The sequence below is a fragment of the Delphinus delphis genome, chromosome 12 (assembly GCF_949987515.2).
Source record: "Delphinus delphis chromosome 12, mDelDel1.2, whole genome shotgun sequence".
Classification (NCBI taxonomy): Eukaryota; Metazoa; Chordata; class Mammalia; order Artiodactyla; family Delphinidae; genus Delphinus; species Delphinus delphis.
Window position 1 is genome coordinate 77,202,272 of NC_082694.2, and position 14,565 is coordinate 77,216,836.

The window sequence follows — 14,565 nt, forward strand, 5'->3', positions numbered from 1 at the left end:
ATAAGATTTCTAAGGTAAATATTTTCATGTGAAAAAGTACTTAAAATCTTTAACTTTAGTGGATAGCAATATTAGAATTTAAAAATAAAATCTTACCAGGGAGATTGGTTCAAGATGGCGGAGTAGAAGGACGTGTGCTCACTCCCTCTTGCGAGAGCCCCAGAATCACAACTAACTGCTGAACAGTCATCGACAGGAAGACACTGGAACTGACCAGTATCTGGTATCTTACAAAAAAGATACCCCACATCCAAAGACAAAGGAGAAGCTGCAATGAGATGGTAGGAGGGGTGCAATCACAATAAAATCAAATCCCATAACGGCTGCGTGGGTGACTCACAAACTGGAGAACACTTATACCATAGAACTCCACCCACTGGAGTGAAGGTTCTGAGCCCCACGTCAGGCTTCCCAACCTGGGGTTCTGGCAATGGGAGGAGGAATTCCTAGAGAATCAGACTTTGAAGGCTAGCAGGATTTGATTGCAGGACTTCGACAGGACTGGGAGAAACAGAGACTCCATTCTTAGAGGGCACACACAAAGTAGTGTGTACATCAGGACCCAGGGGAAGGAGCAGTGACCCCCATAGGAGACTGAACCAGACCTCCCTGCTAGTGTGGGAGGGTCTCCTGCAGAGGTGGGGGTTGGCTGTGGCTCGCCGTGGGGACAAGGACACTGGCAGCAGAAGTTCTGGGAAGTACTCCTTGGCATGAGCCCTCCCAGAGTCAGCCAATACCCCACCAAAGAGCTGGGAAGACTCCAGTGCTGGGTCGCCACAGAGCAAACAACCAACAGGGAGGGAACCCAGCCCCACCCATCAGCAGAAAACAGGATTAAAGTTTTAGTGAGCTCTGCCCACCAGAGCAACACCCAGTTCTACCCACCACCAGTCCCTCCCATCAGGAAACCTGCACAAGCCTCTTAGATAGCCTCATCCACCAAAGGTCAGACAGCAGAAGCAAGAAGAACTACAGTTGTGCAGCCTGTGGAAGGAAAACCACATTCACAGAAAGATAGACAAAATGAAAAGGCAGAGGACTTTGTACCAGATGAAGGAAAAAGATAAAACCCCAGAAAAATAACTAAATGAAGTGGGGATAGGCAACCTTCCAGAAAAAGAATTCAGAATAATGATAGTGAAGATGATCCAGGACCTTGGAAAAGAATGGAGGCAAAGATTGAGAAGATGCAAGAAATGTTTAACAAAGACCTAGAAGAATTAAAGAACAAACAAACAGTGATGAACAGTACAATAACTGAAATAAAAAATACACTACAAGGAATCAATAGCAGAATAACTGAGGCAGAAGAACGGATAAGTGACCTGGAAGACAGAATGGTGGAATTCACTGCTGTGGAACAGAATAAAGAAAAAAGAACAAAAAGAAATGAAGACAGCCTAAGAGACCCCTGGGACACCATTAAATGTAACAACATTCGCATTACAGTGGTCCCAGGGGAGAAGAGAGAGAGAGAGAGAAAGGACCAGAGAAAATATTTGAAGTGATTATAGTGAAAAACTTCCCTAACATGGGAAAGGAAATAGTCACCCAAGTCCAGGAAACACAGAGAGTCCCAGACAGGGTAAACCCAAGGAGAAACACGCTGAGACACATAGTAATCAAACTGACAAAAATTAAATAAAAATAAAAATTATTGACAGCAACAAGGGAAAATGACAAATATCATACTAGAGAACACCCATAAGGTTAACAGCTGATTTCTCAGCAGAAGCTCTACAAGCCACAAGGGAGTAGCATGATATATTTAAAGTGATGAAAGGGAAAACGTACAATCAATATTACTCTACCCAGCAAGTATCTCATTCAGAGTTGATGGAGAAATCAAAAGCTTTACACACAAGCAAAAGCTAAGAGAATTCAGCACCATAAACCAGCTCTACAACAAATGCTAAAGGAACTTCTCTAAGTGAGAAACACAAGAGAAGAAAAGGACCTACAAAAACAAACCCATAACAATTAAGAAAATGGTAATAGGAGCATACATATCGATAATTACCTTAAACGTGAATGGATTAAATGCTCCAACCAAAAGACACAGGCTCACTGAATGGATACAAAAACAAGACCCATATATATGCTGTCTACAACAGACCCATTTCAGACCTAGGGACACATACAAGGGACAAGGGAGGACACTACATAATGATAAAGGGATCAATCCAAAAAGAAGATATAACAATTATATATACACCCAACATAGGAGCACCTCAATACATAAGGCAACTGCTAACAGCTATAAAAGAGGAAGTCGAAAATAACACAATAATAGTGAGGGACTTTAACACCTCACTTACAACAATGGACAGATCATCCAAACAGAAAATTAATAAGGAAACACAAGCTTTAAATGACACAATAGACCAGATAGATTTAATTGATATTTATAGGACATTCCATCCAAAAACAGCAGATTACACTTTCTTCTCAAGTGCGCATGGAACATTCTCCAGGATCACATCTTGTGTCACAAATCAAGACTTAGTAAATTTAAGAAGATTGAAATCATATCAAGCATCTTTTCTGACCACAATGCTATTAGATTAGAAATCAATTACAGGGGAAAAAATGTAAAAAACACAAATACATGGAGGTTATTTTATACGTTACTAAATAACCAAGAGAGCACTGAAGAAATCAAAGAGGAAATTAAAAAATACCTAGAGACAAATGACAATGAACACAAGACAATCCAAAACCTATGGAATGCAGCAAAAGCAGTTCTAAGAGGGAAGTTTATAGCACTACAAGCCTACCTGAAGAAACAAGAAAAATCTCAAATAAACAATCTAACCTTACACCTAAAGGAACTAGAGAAAGAAGAACAAACAAAACCCAAAGTTAGTAGAAGGAAAGAAATCATAAAGATCAGAGCAGAAATAAATGAAATAGAAACAAAGAAAACAATAGCAAAGATCAATAAAACTAAAAGCTGGTTCTTTGAGAAGATACACAAAATTGATAAACCATTAACCAGACTCATCAAGAAAAAGAGGGAGACGACTCCAATCAATAAAAGTAGAACTGAAAAAGGAGAAGTTACAACAGACACCACAGAAATACAAAGCATCCTAAGAGACTACTACAAGCAACTCTATGCCAATAAAATGGACAACCTGGAAGAAATGGACAAATTCTTAGAAAGGTATAACCTTCCAAGACTGAACCAGGAAGAAATAGAAAATATGAACAGACCAATCACAAGTAATGAACTTGAAACTGTGATTAAAAATCTTCCAACAAACAAAAGTCCAGGACCAGATGACTTCACAGGTGAATTCTATCAAACATTTAGGGAAGAGCTAACACCCATCCTTCTCAAACTCTTCCAAAAAATTGCAGAGGAAGGAACACTCCCAAACCCATTCTATGAGGCCACCATCACTCTGATACCAAAACCAGACAAAGATACTACAAAAAAAGAAAATTAAAGACCAATATCACTGATGAATATAGATGCAAAAATCCTCAACAAAATACTAGCAAACAGAATCCAGCAACACGTTAAAAGGATCATACACCATGATCAAGTGGGATTTATCCCAGGGATGCAAGGCTTCTTCGATATACTCAAATTAATCAATGTGATACAATATATTAACAAATTGAAGAATAAAAACCATTTGATCATCTCAATAGATTCAGAAAAAGCTTTTTACAAAATTCAACACCCATTTATGATAAAAACTCTCCAGGAAGTGGGCATAGAGGGAACCCACCTCAACATAATAAAGGCCATATAAGACATACTCACAGCAGACATCATTCTCAGTGGTGAAAAACTGAAAGCATTTCCTCTAAGATCAGGAACAAGACAAGGATGTCCATCTCACCACTATATTCAACATAGTTTTGGAAGTCCTAGCCACAGCAATCAGAGAAGAAAAAGAAATAAAAGTAATACACAGTGGAAAATAAAAAGTAAAACTGTCACTGTTTGCAGATGACATGATACTATACATAGAGAATCCTAAAAATGCCACCAGAAAACTACTAGAGCTAATCAATGGATTTGGTAAAGTTGCAGGATACAAAATTAATGCACAGAAATCTTGTATTCCTATACACTAACAACGAAAGATCAGAAACAGAAATTAAGGGAACAATCCCATTCACCACTGCAACAAAAAGAATCAAATACCTAGGAATAAACCTACCTAAGGAGGTAAAAGACCTGTACTCAGTAAACTATAAGACACTGATGAAAGAAATCAAAGATGACACAAGCAGATGGAGAGATATACCATGTTCTTGGATTGGAAGAATCAATATTGTGAAAATGACTATACTATCCAAAGCAATCTACAGATTCAGTGCAATCCCTATCAAATTAACAGTGGCATTTTTTACAGAACTAGAACAAAAAATCTTAAAATTTGTATGGAGACACAAAAGACTCCGAATAGCCAAAGCAATCTCGAGGAAAAGAAATGGAGCTGGAAGAATCGGACTCCCTTACTTCAGACTATACTACAAAGCTACAGTCCTCAAGACAATATGGTACTGGTACAAAAACAGAAATATAGATCAATGGAACAGGATAGAAAGCCCAGAGATAAACTCATGCACCTATGGTCAACTAATCTATGACAAAGGAGGCAAGGATATACAATGGAGAAAAGACAGTCTCTTCAATAAGTGGTGCTGGGAAAACTGGACAGCTACATGTAAAAGAATGAAATTAGAACACTCCCTAACACCATACACAAAAATAAACTCAAAATGATTTAGAGACCTAAATGTAAGACCGGACACTCTAAAACTCTTAGAGGAAAACATAGGACGAACACTCTTCGACATAAATCACAGCAAGATATTTTTTTATCCACCTCTTAGAGTAATGGAAATAAAAATAAACAAATGGGACCTAATGAAACTTAAAAGCTTTTGCACAGCAAAGGAAACTACAAACAAGACGAAAAGACAACCCTCAGAATGGGAGATAATATTTGCAAATGAATCAACGGGCAAAGGATTAATCTCCAAAATACATAAACAGCTCATGCAGCTCAATATTAAAAAAGAAAAAAAACAATCAAAAAATGAGAAGACCTAAATAGACATTTCTCCAAAGAAGACATACAGATGGCCAAGACGCACATGAAAAGCTGCTCAACATCACTAAATATTAGAGAAATGCAAAGCAAAACTATGATGGGGTATCACCTCACACCAGTTAGAATAGGCATCATCAGAAGATCTACAAACAACAAATGCTGGAGAGGGTGTGGAGAAAAGGGAACCCTCTTGCACGCTTGGTGGGAATGTAAATTGATACAGCCACTATGGAGAACAGTATGGAGGTTCCTTGAAAAACTAAAAATAGAATTACTGTATTACCCAGCAATCCCACTACTGGGCATATACCCAGAGAAAACCATAATTCAAAAAGACACATGCCCTCCATTGTTCATTGCAGCACTATTTACACCAGCCAGGTCATGGAAGCAACCTAAATGTGCATTGACAGACGAATGGATAAAGAAGATGTGGTACATATATACAATGGAATATTACTCAGCCATAAAAAGGAATGAAATTGGGTCATTTGTAGAGACTTGGATTGATCTAGAGACTGTCATACAGAGTGAAGTAAGTCAGAAAGAGAAAAACAAATATCGTATATTAATGCATATATGTGGAACCTAGAAAAATGGTACAGATGAACCGGTTTGCAGGGCAGAAATAAGAGACACAGATGTAGAGAACAAAGGTATGGACACCAAGTGGGGAGAGTGGCGGGGCGGGGGGTGGGGGTGTTGTGTGATGAACTGAGAGATTGAGATTGACATGTATACACTGATATGTATAAAATGTATGACTAATAAGAACCTGCTGTATAAAAAATAAATAAAATTCAAAAAAAAATATCAGTTTGTCATAAAACATCATTTCTTATGTTTTTAAGACTCTTAATAGTTTAATTCTTTGAATCTTGAAAGTTGTTTTTTAAATTATTTTATTTTTCTCATGGAATTATTTCATTTGAATGTTTAAATAAAAATACTTGAATAGGTATTTTTGGTAACACCTATTACCAAAATTTTTGGTAATTTAGGTAATATTTTGAAATTATGTACAACAGAAATGCTTTGGCATATTTTTAAAATGTATTTTCCCCTCTGTTTTTTTAGAATAATTCTGTAGCTCGTGCAGTAATGCAGTCCCAAAAGCCACCCAAGAATTGTAGAGAAGCTTTTACTGCTGATGGTGATCAAGTTTTTGCAGGGCGTTATTATTCATCTGAATATACAAGACCTAAGTTTCTCAGCAGAGATGTGGATTCTGAAATAAGGTTAGTGTCCAGTGTAGCTTTACTGTATTATTCCCACTAGTTCTTTGGGGTTCATTTCTTTTCATATTACTCTATTAGTAGTTATGTCAGTGAAGAATTGTGAGTGATCTGTTGGTCTTAAAAGATCCTTTAGCTGGATGTAGAATTCTAGATTGATGGTTATTTTCCATCATGACTTTGATGACAGTATTCTGGGCTTGATGAGCTGGTCTGCACATTGATTATTACCTGTCTGCAAGGAGGTAAGGAGCTTAACTCAGAATGTAAATCAGCTACATCACTATACCATTGTTTAGTTTTGCTGATTTTTCTCAGCGAGAGTACAAGTGTGCTGGGTATACATTCTGGCTCAAGGTCCTTGCTGTGTCTCTGCCTGGTACTTTGAGTCACACTGTTCTAGAAGAAAAATCAGTCGGCACCGTTAGATCAAATGCTTAGGGAGATAGAGCTGCTAGAGGAGATGCAGTGAAAAGCCAAACAAAAAGCTAAAGGTACTTAATAAGATTCAAACGTGTGCAAAAAGAATTTTTGGTATGAAAAAAGCATGATTTTCCCAACTGAACTATCAGTTGATGAATTGATAAGGTGGAGCTGAATTAGTGACCTAGAAGACCTCAAGCAGAAGAACATAGAACTTAGGTAAAAGCACTATCTAAGAAAACTGAGTAAAGGTGAAAGTATTCTAAATGGCTTTTATAGATAGGGGGAAATGAGGTTTTTTTAAAATAGATACCTGATTTTCAAATTATATTAGTTATTTTTGTATGATTATGAGAGCAGCATAAAGCAAAATAACCATAGTGGATATTGGGAAGTTTAGTAAAATTTCTTTTTTAGCAACAGAAAACTGTTGAATGATCTGCAACTTGTTATTACAGCACTCAACACACATTTTAAATTGACACTGAATCTTTGTGATAGGATAGATGAAAATTCATCAATGTCTGAACGTACCTGTATAAAAGTGACCTGTAAAGTGATAAATTTTTGTCCGCTGTGCCATGACATTTAAATCAGGCCCCTCTAATTCTTAACTGGGTAAGACTAAATTATATAGTACTCAAGCGAACATGAATGTAAATGTATAAACAATATCATGGTAATGTTACTGTGTGTAATTCATGCTTTTTCTTTCAACAAAAAATGCCTTGTGCATTTGTGTTCCACATCTTTAAAAAAAGTATGACATTCTTGGAAAAGGTAGTAAGTGTATCAGCAGCAAATCAGGATCCCTGATTCTAGCATTTTAGTAGTAATGGTTTAAGACTTACTTATGAAGTTAATAATTGGCTTCATTTTTAGCTAAAATATTTGCATCAATGTGTAGTGGACAGAGCTTTTGTTTTAAAAGCCAGGTGAACATTGGTTTTTTAAAAATTGTTTCTCACCTTGATAAACTTTATTGATTGAAAATGTACTAAGTTATCATGATACTTAAATGATATTTGTGTCATCTGTTTTGACCTGAACCAGTATGATAGTTGTCTGATATTTGGAAATTTAAAATAATTCACTGGTGTTTTTTAAATACAGAAAATATAAATTGGAAAACAAAAGTAGCTTATAATTCCATCTCTCCACAGTCCCTGTTGACATTTTAAAAATGATTAAAAGTAATATAGGCATATGGTGAGAAAATTCAAACAGTACAGAAATGAATGCAATGAAAAGTGAAGTCCTTTGCCCCCCACTTAGGTATAATGTTTTCAAGGTTCATCCATTTGTGCTGTGTATAAGTACACATATGGTTTCTGTGTCTTGCTTTTTGTCTCAATATTATATCTTGGAGATTGTTCCATATCAGGACACTTAGAGCTGCCCCTTGGTATGGCTGTTCCATAATCTACCTGACCAGTTCCTGTTGATGGACATATGTGTTATCTGCAGTTTTCTCCTACTATAGCAGTGCTGCAGTGAGAACGCACATGTGTATCATGGCATACTTCTGAAAGTATGTGCATAGATTAAATTCTAAATGGTGAAAATGCTGAGTCAAAGAATGTGTGAATTTAAAAATTTTAAAATTCATTGTTTTATTAACATACAATTTATGACCTGATTTTAAATATTTAATAACATTAAACAATTACTAATATTTTTAACACTTAATAATACTAAATGAGCCTTAATATTTATTAAAATATTTAAATTTTATTTTATTATTATATAAGTTGATCATTTAATAGCAATTGTCAAATGACTACAGAGCAATTGATTCCCTAACCCCCTCCCACACTATGAATATATGAAGTAGGCTTTTCTATACCCTCATCAACTCAGCACTGGCAGGTTCCTGTTGATGAAAGATGGCTCTGAAACAGTTTTTGCCTCTGGCTCCATTTTTACCAGAAATACCACACTTATTCTCCTCTTTTTCTTTTTCTCATTTGTTTATCATTCATTCAGCTAACATCATTGATTTTTGTTTTTAATTTTGAGAATTCCACAAGGTAGCACGGTTCTAATAGTTCATCAAATTTAAGATGCTCTGTTATTTTATATACCAGTAAAAAAGAAAAGTATTGATAGTTGAACCATGGACTGGAAGATGATTTCAGAATTCAGAGATGTTAAAATGTGGAAAAGTGTGCATCTTAGTGAAATCTGGCGTACTCTCTTTATCAGAGAAGAGTTGTTCTTAATTGCACAGGTGGTTCTCTTCCACCAGGCACAGAGTTTTAGAAGACAGAGTCAGTGAAACAGGAAAAGATCACTTCTGAAAGACAGTTGCCTCTGCTGGCATAGAGACCCCTTATGGCTTTGGCATCTGCCGACCTTTCCCTCCACCTCTTTTCATTGTCCTCCTCTCCTTCCCTTTCACTCCCCACACATTCATAGCATTTATTCACCACAGGAAATGTTGAGCTGACCTTCAGTTTTACTGACCTTCAGTCTTATTTGTTTTTCACCTCTTTGTGCCTTCGTGTGCCTTCCATCTTCTCTAGGTGGTCCATCTGGTGAAAACTTCAGAGAACACAAGTCAGTTGTCACTTCTCCCAGACTTACTCTTAGGTTCCCGTCGTATTGTGGACATATAGTGCAGTGTCCTGTTCACATTTCAATGTTATGGTTTATTTCCTGATGTTTTGCCTTTTTGTTTGATTCCTTTATGCCTTAATTTTTTTTCTACCTCTGCCTATCACTGTGCACAATGCCTACCACAGATAAATCATAAATACTTACTAATGAAGTAAGTAAAATTTAATTCCAGTTTAGAAGATGTTTTTTGAAATCTCTGTATTTTCATGTTTTGAATTACGTGGTAGGAATAGAGAACTGGTTAACTGCATAGGTTTTGCAAAAAAGCTATTAAAAATAGGGTTTTCTTTGTAAAGATCTAAATATTTGTAATATTCAGAAGTAAATTTAAAGTATTTTTTTACCCTCTCTTCTCTATTAAGTGACTTGGAGAATGAGGTTGAAAATAAGAAAGCCCAGATATCAAATCTTCAGCAACATTTGTCTGCCCTTGAAAAGGATATTAAACACAATGAAGAACTTCTTAGAAGGTGCCAACTGCATTATAGAGAGTTAAAGGTAAAAAAACATCATTTGTTTTCTCAACTTAATCATTTCCAAGTTATTTTTAAGGTCTTAACATTCATTTAGTTAGACGAATAGTTCTCAACTATTTTGGCCTCAAGCCCCTTTACAATCTTAAAAGAGCTTTTGCTTGTTTGGGTTTTATCTATCAGTATTCATGTTATTAAAAATTAAAGCAAAATTTAAGAATGTTTATTAATTCATTTAAAAATAATAAGTACATTATGTGTTAGCATAAATAACATTTTTATGAAAAATAACTATTTTCCAAAACCAAAAAGATTTAGTAAAAAGATTGACGTTTTTTATATTTTTTAAAATCTCTAACATCTGGTTTAATAAAATTCACCTGAACTGTCATATCAGCTTCTGTAATCAGTCTGTTGCAATATTACACATCATAGTTATAAACCTCCTGTACACCTGTAAGAAATCCATAGTAAAATTGGTCTTAAAAAAAAAAGTAATGCCAGGCTTCCCTCGTGGCACAGGGGTTAAGAATCCTCCTGCCAATGCAGGGGACACGGGTTTGAGCCCTGGTCCGGGAAGATCCCATGTGCCAGAGAGCAGCTAAGCCTGTGCGCCACAACTACTGAGCCTGTGCTCTAGAGCCCGCGAACCCCAGCTACTGACCCCACGTGCCACAACTACTGAAGCCCGCGCACCTAGAGCCCGTGCTCTGCAACAGGAGAAGCCACCACAATGAGAAGCCTGAGCGCAGCAACAAAGACCCAACACAGCCAAAAATAAATAAAATAAAATAAATATAAAAAAAAAAGGCTTTTAAATAAATAATGCCTTAGTGTTTTTATGAAAATAGTGTTGACTTCATGGACCCTCTGAAAGAGTCTCAGAGACACCCAGGAGATAGTGGGATTGGACTTTAAGAACCACTGGAGTAATCTTTCCATAACTTGAGACTGGATGTTTCAGGAAAGTACTTTCTCTGTGGACTCAACACTGTCATCATTTTAAATGCTAAGGTGGAGTACTTATATCTGCTTTGCATGAGAGTGGATTAGCAATAATGGTGATCAAGGCAGACTTTATACATACTTTTCTTTGGTTCATTTAATAGTAATATGTCTCTTTCATTAACTATGGAATCCTTCTGTAACATAAAGCAGAGTAGAACTTTGTTGATTAATACATCCTTGCCCAGGGTTTTTATTTTTCATTTATTTCTATTTACTAAAATCTAAATACTGTTTTTCAAAAGATGACAATAAGAAGAAGTATTTCTGAAATTCGGGAACTTGAGAATATAGAAGAACACCAGTCTGTAGATATTGCAACCTTGGTAAGATTCTTTTCCTCAATTTAAATGTAATGTTAAAGGAGAAATCTGTCATTTAAGTTAAGAGTATCTACTCTCAGCTTTATAAAAAAATCCTTTTTTGAGGCTACTTTTTATGATTGCTATATCCATTTACAAATAAGGTAGAAACTACCTGGTGTATGGCCTTCAAGTTCCTTAATATTTTGTATATGTAACTTGCATGCATTGTAATTGGTTTTGTCTTCTTCTGTTGATACATGAAATAATACTTTATCAGAGTTTATTATGTAAATAGTGCCCTTTCAAACCAAACTACCTAGCAGTTTTTTTCAGAATTAATCAGTATCAATATTAGTGATATTTTTTAGTCAGTTGAAGTTGGCCTCTTGGCATTATTTTCTTTTTTCCAAGTTAATGGTTTTAATTCACCACATATTTATTACTCTATTTTAATTTCTCTTAGACATCTTTTTATGACATTCAGCTCAGCTCTCTGGGTTACCATAAGTAGTGAATTAGATAGATTGCAGAGTCTTGTTAAAATGAATCAGTTTTTACCAATTGTCTCCTCTCTACCAGGCATCATGTTAAATGCTGAGGGACACAACAGTGAACAAAACAGTTCAAGTCCCTGCACCAATGGAGCTTTACTCTAATAAGAATTTGTCTTCATTTTTTATTAGTAATCTGGTTTTCCACTCAATGTTTTTCTGCTTTCATTACTTTTATTGATAGACTAAATTTCTTAAAGGTATGGGCTGTGTCTTGTTTATTTTTGTTTACTCAGCATCTAACACATTGTCTGGCATAAGATATATATTTATATACATTATATTTTGAAAGAAAAAGTGAGTAGATAGAATAAAAGTTACCCCTTTTGATTATGACCTCAAGCACAATGTAGTTTGTCTTCTAAATGTAATCCTTTTCTATTTTTGAACCTATTTCTTCTACCTCCTAATTTACCATTAAGAGTATGAAAATATCATAATTTGTTCTTTGTATTTGTCTTTAATCTGATTTACTTGTAGCCTATAGTTTCTCCTCTTCTAGAATTGTTTGTACTGTTTTTCTATTTGATTACTTAAAAGTGTTTTAATTAATTCTGTATGCTCTGTAAATGTTGCCAGGAAGATGAAGCTCAAGAAAATAAAATCAAAATGAAAATGGTTGAGAAAAACATGGAACAACAAAAAGAGAATATGGAACATTTTAAAAGTCTGAAAATAGAAGCGGAAAACAAGTATGATGCAATTAAACAGAAAATTAATCAGCTATCAGAGCTAGCAGATCCACTTAAGGTATGTATTATTGTTACTCTACTATATATATTTTTTATGTTTCAGTTTTATATACACTATATACCGGCTAGATATTACCTCAACAGAATTTATGGCTAACTGTAAATGTAACTGTATAAAACCGGGCTGTAAACCAGCTTTTCGTCATTAGATCAAGTAGAATTAAACACTCTGCTCACGCCTTTAAGGAGAATAAATTGCCAAATTTCTGACCCCCCAGAAGGTTACAGCTTTTGTTACCTTTTTATTTTGTGAGATTTTTTTCTTCTTTTAGAACTAGAGGCAGGACATCTTATCTGTCCATACTGTTTCTGTGCTTATCTGTTCTCTTGTCCCACTTTTCCGCAATAGTTGAAGAATTAGTTGATATAAAAGCCAGCTTGAAATAAAATGCTACCCAATTCCCATTTATTAACATATCTGCATTATATTCCAGCTAGAATTCAATCGGCCTTTTTTTTTTTTTTTAAAGCACATACTTTTGGAACCAAATTAGGGAAATAAAGTTATTTAACAATTAAATTCTGTAAATTTCACCACGTTTAATAGCTTTGTTGTCAAGTAGCTTATTATCATTCTCATTTTTATGAATAACTCAATTATTCTCGAAACCTCAAATTTTATTTATAAGACATTGAGAAGAATTAATAGTATGTTTTAAGAGGAGAAAGGTTTATTGACGATATAACCCCCTTTTTTTGCAGGAAAATTACCCCTTTGAATCAAAATGTATTTAGACATTTTAAAAATTTTAAAGAATTTGCATGCATATGAACTTTACTGTAATTGTCTCCATTGTCAATTTTAGAAAACATAATTTATTAAAGGAAGTCAGAGGAGGACCCGAGCAGAAACAACTTTCCTCTGTTTGCGGTGGCCTCTCTACAGCTGCTTTCCATAGAGCTGTGATTCCTGCCTGCTATTGTAATGCAAGGTGGTTTACTTTTTTCTATTTGAGATAAGAATAAAAAATGGGAAAATAGACTGATAAATTACTGATTAAAAAGAATATAAAATTTTAATAATAAAGTTTGAGGAAGGAAAAAAGTATTAAGGATACTATTGAAAAAGACAAATAGTAGTTACTACAGGAAATTAGAATTAAAAACACAATAAGTCCAAGATAAAAAAGAAGACAAAATTAGTTTTTAAAAGAAAATTGAATAAGAAGAAATAAAATAAGTATGAAAATTGTCAGGAATAGGAGAGAGAGAATTCAAAACTCAGAAATTAGAGCAGTGAAGTTAAAACAAAGATGAGATAAAAGAAAATTTTAAATGGGTGAAGGATTGAGCAGGGAAACTTAAAATCAAAATGATAAAGTATGCTAAAACAATATAGGAAAAGAAATAATTAGCACCTGAATTGTCCCAGATAGCTTAAAATTAAAAACAAAAAATGAAGGATAAGCTGTGTTCTGTTCTTTTAGGGACGTGTAGGCTAATGCAACTCCTGGAATTGGGAGTGTGTAGATAAGTTCAAGAGTGGAAAATATGGGCAGAAGGCAGTAAGAATTCTTGGTCTTAAGTTCTTTGCCTTGGTTGCAAATAAGTGAAAGCTAGACGAGTCCTTCAGTAAACCTGCATGCGGTCAGCCAGTAGCCAAGAGGGTTTTCCTTTGCACTATCACATCCCAATAGCCATCCCAATAGCTAACAACAGGACCAAGAATATTTGGCTAACAAAAGAATTTAATTCCTCAGAAACTGTCTTTGTGATATATTAGCAGCTTCTAAATGTAATCTGTTTGCTATCAGGATGTTTGTTCATTTTGTGTCAGAGGAGTGGTGAGGAGTGGAATACTCTGTTCAAATATGTAGTCATTGAAATCTTCGCATAAGATTTCAGTATTTTTCTCCCTTTGAACAGTTTATTTTGATTTACACTGCAAACTTAATGCTTTAGTCACAAATTAAATTTTTTGTACAGGGAGCATGACCTACATCAAAAATGATGGTCTGCATTTTGGAGTAGGAGGGCCTCTCAGTTTCTGATAGAGACATAAGTGTTTATTTGGATTGAGGCTGACCATGCTTTTGAAAATTCCAAGATCTAATGATCTGTAGCTTTTTAAAACCTCATAATTGATGTAGAGTTATATGAAGCAAGTGGCTATAATACATACTG

General features: G+C 35.1%; 1 protein-coding gene across 4 annotated transcripts in view; it reads left to right on the forward strand.

Annotated features, from left to right (window-relative positions):
- SMC6 (structural maintenance of chromosomes 6) overlaps positions 1–14,565 on the forward strand; it is a 76,777-nt gene that overhangs the window by 38,748 nt on the left and 23,464 nt on the right. For all 4 annotated transcript variants that reach the window (XR_009521486.1, XR_009521487.1, XM_060027066.1 and 1 more), the window contains exons 17-20: positions 6,156–6,316; positions 9,718–9,853; positions 11,079–11,159; positions 12,269–12,439. Coding sequence is in view for 2 of the 4 variants with exons in the window: in XM_060027066.1 (XP_059883049.1) it covers positions 6,156–6,316; positions 9,718–9,853; positions 11,079–11,159; positions 12,269–12,439 (549 nt within the window). In the remaining 2 variants the exon portion in view is untranslated. The remainder of the gene's footprint in view (positions 1–6,155; positions 6,317–9,717; positions 9,854–11,078; positions 11,160–12,268; positions 12,440–14,565) is intronic.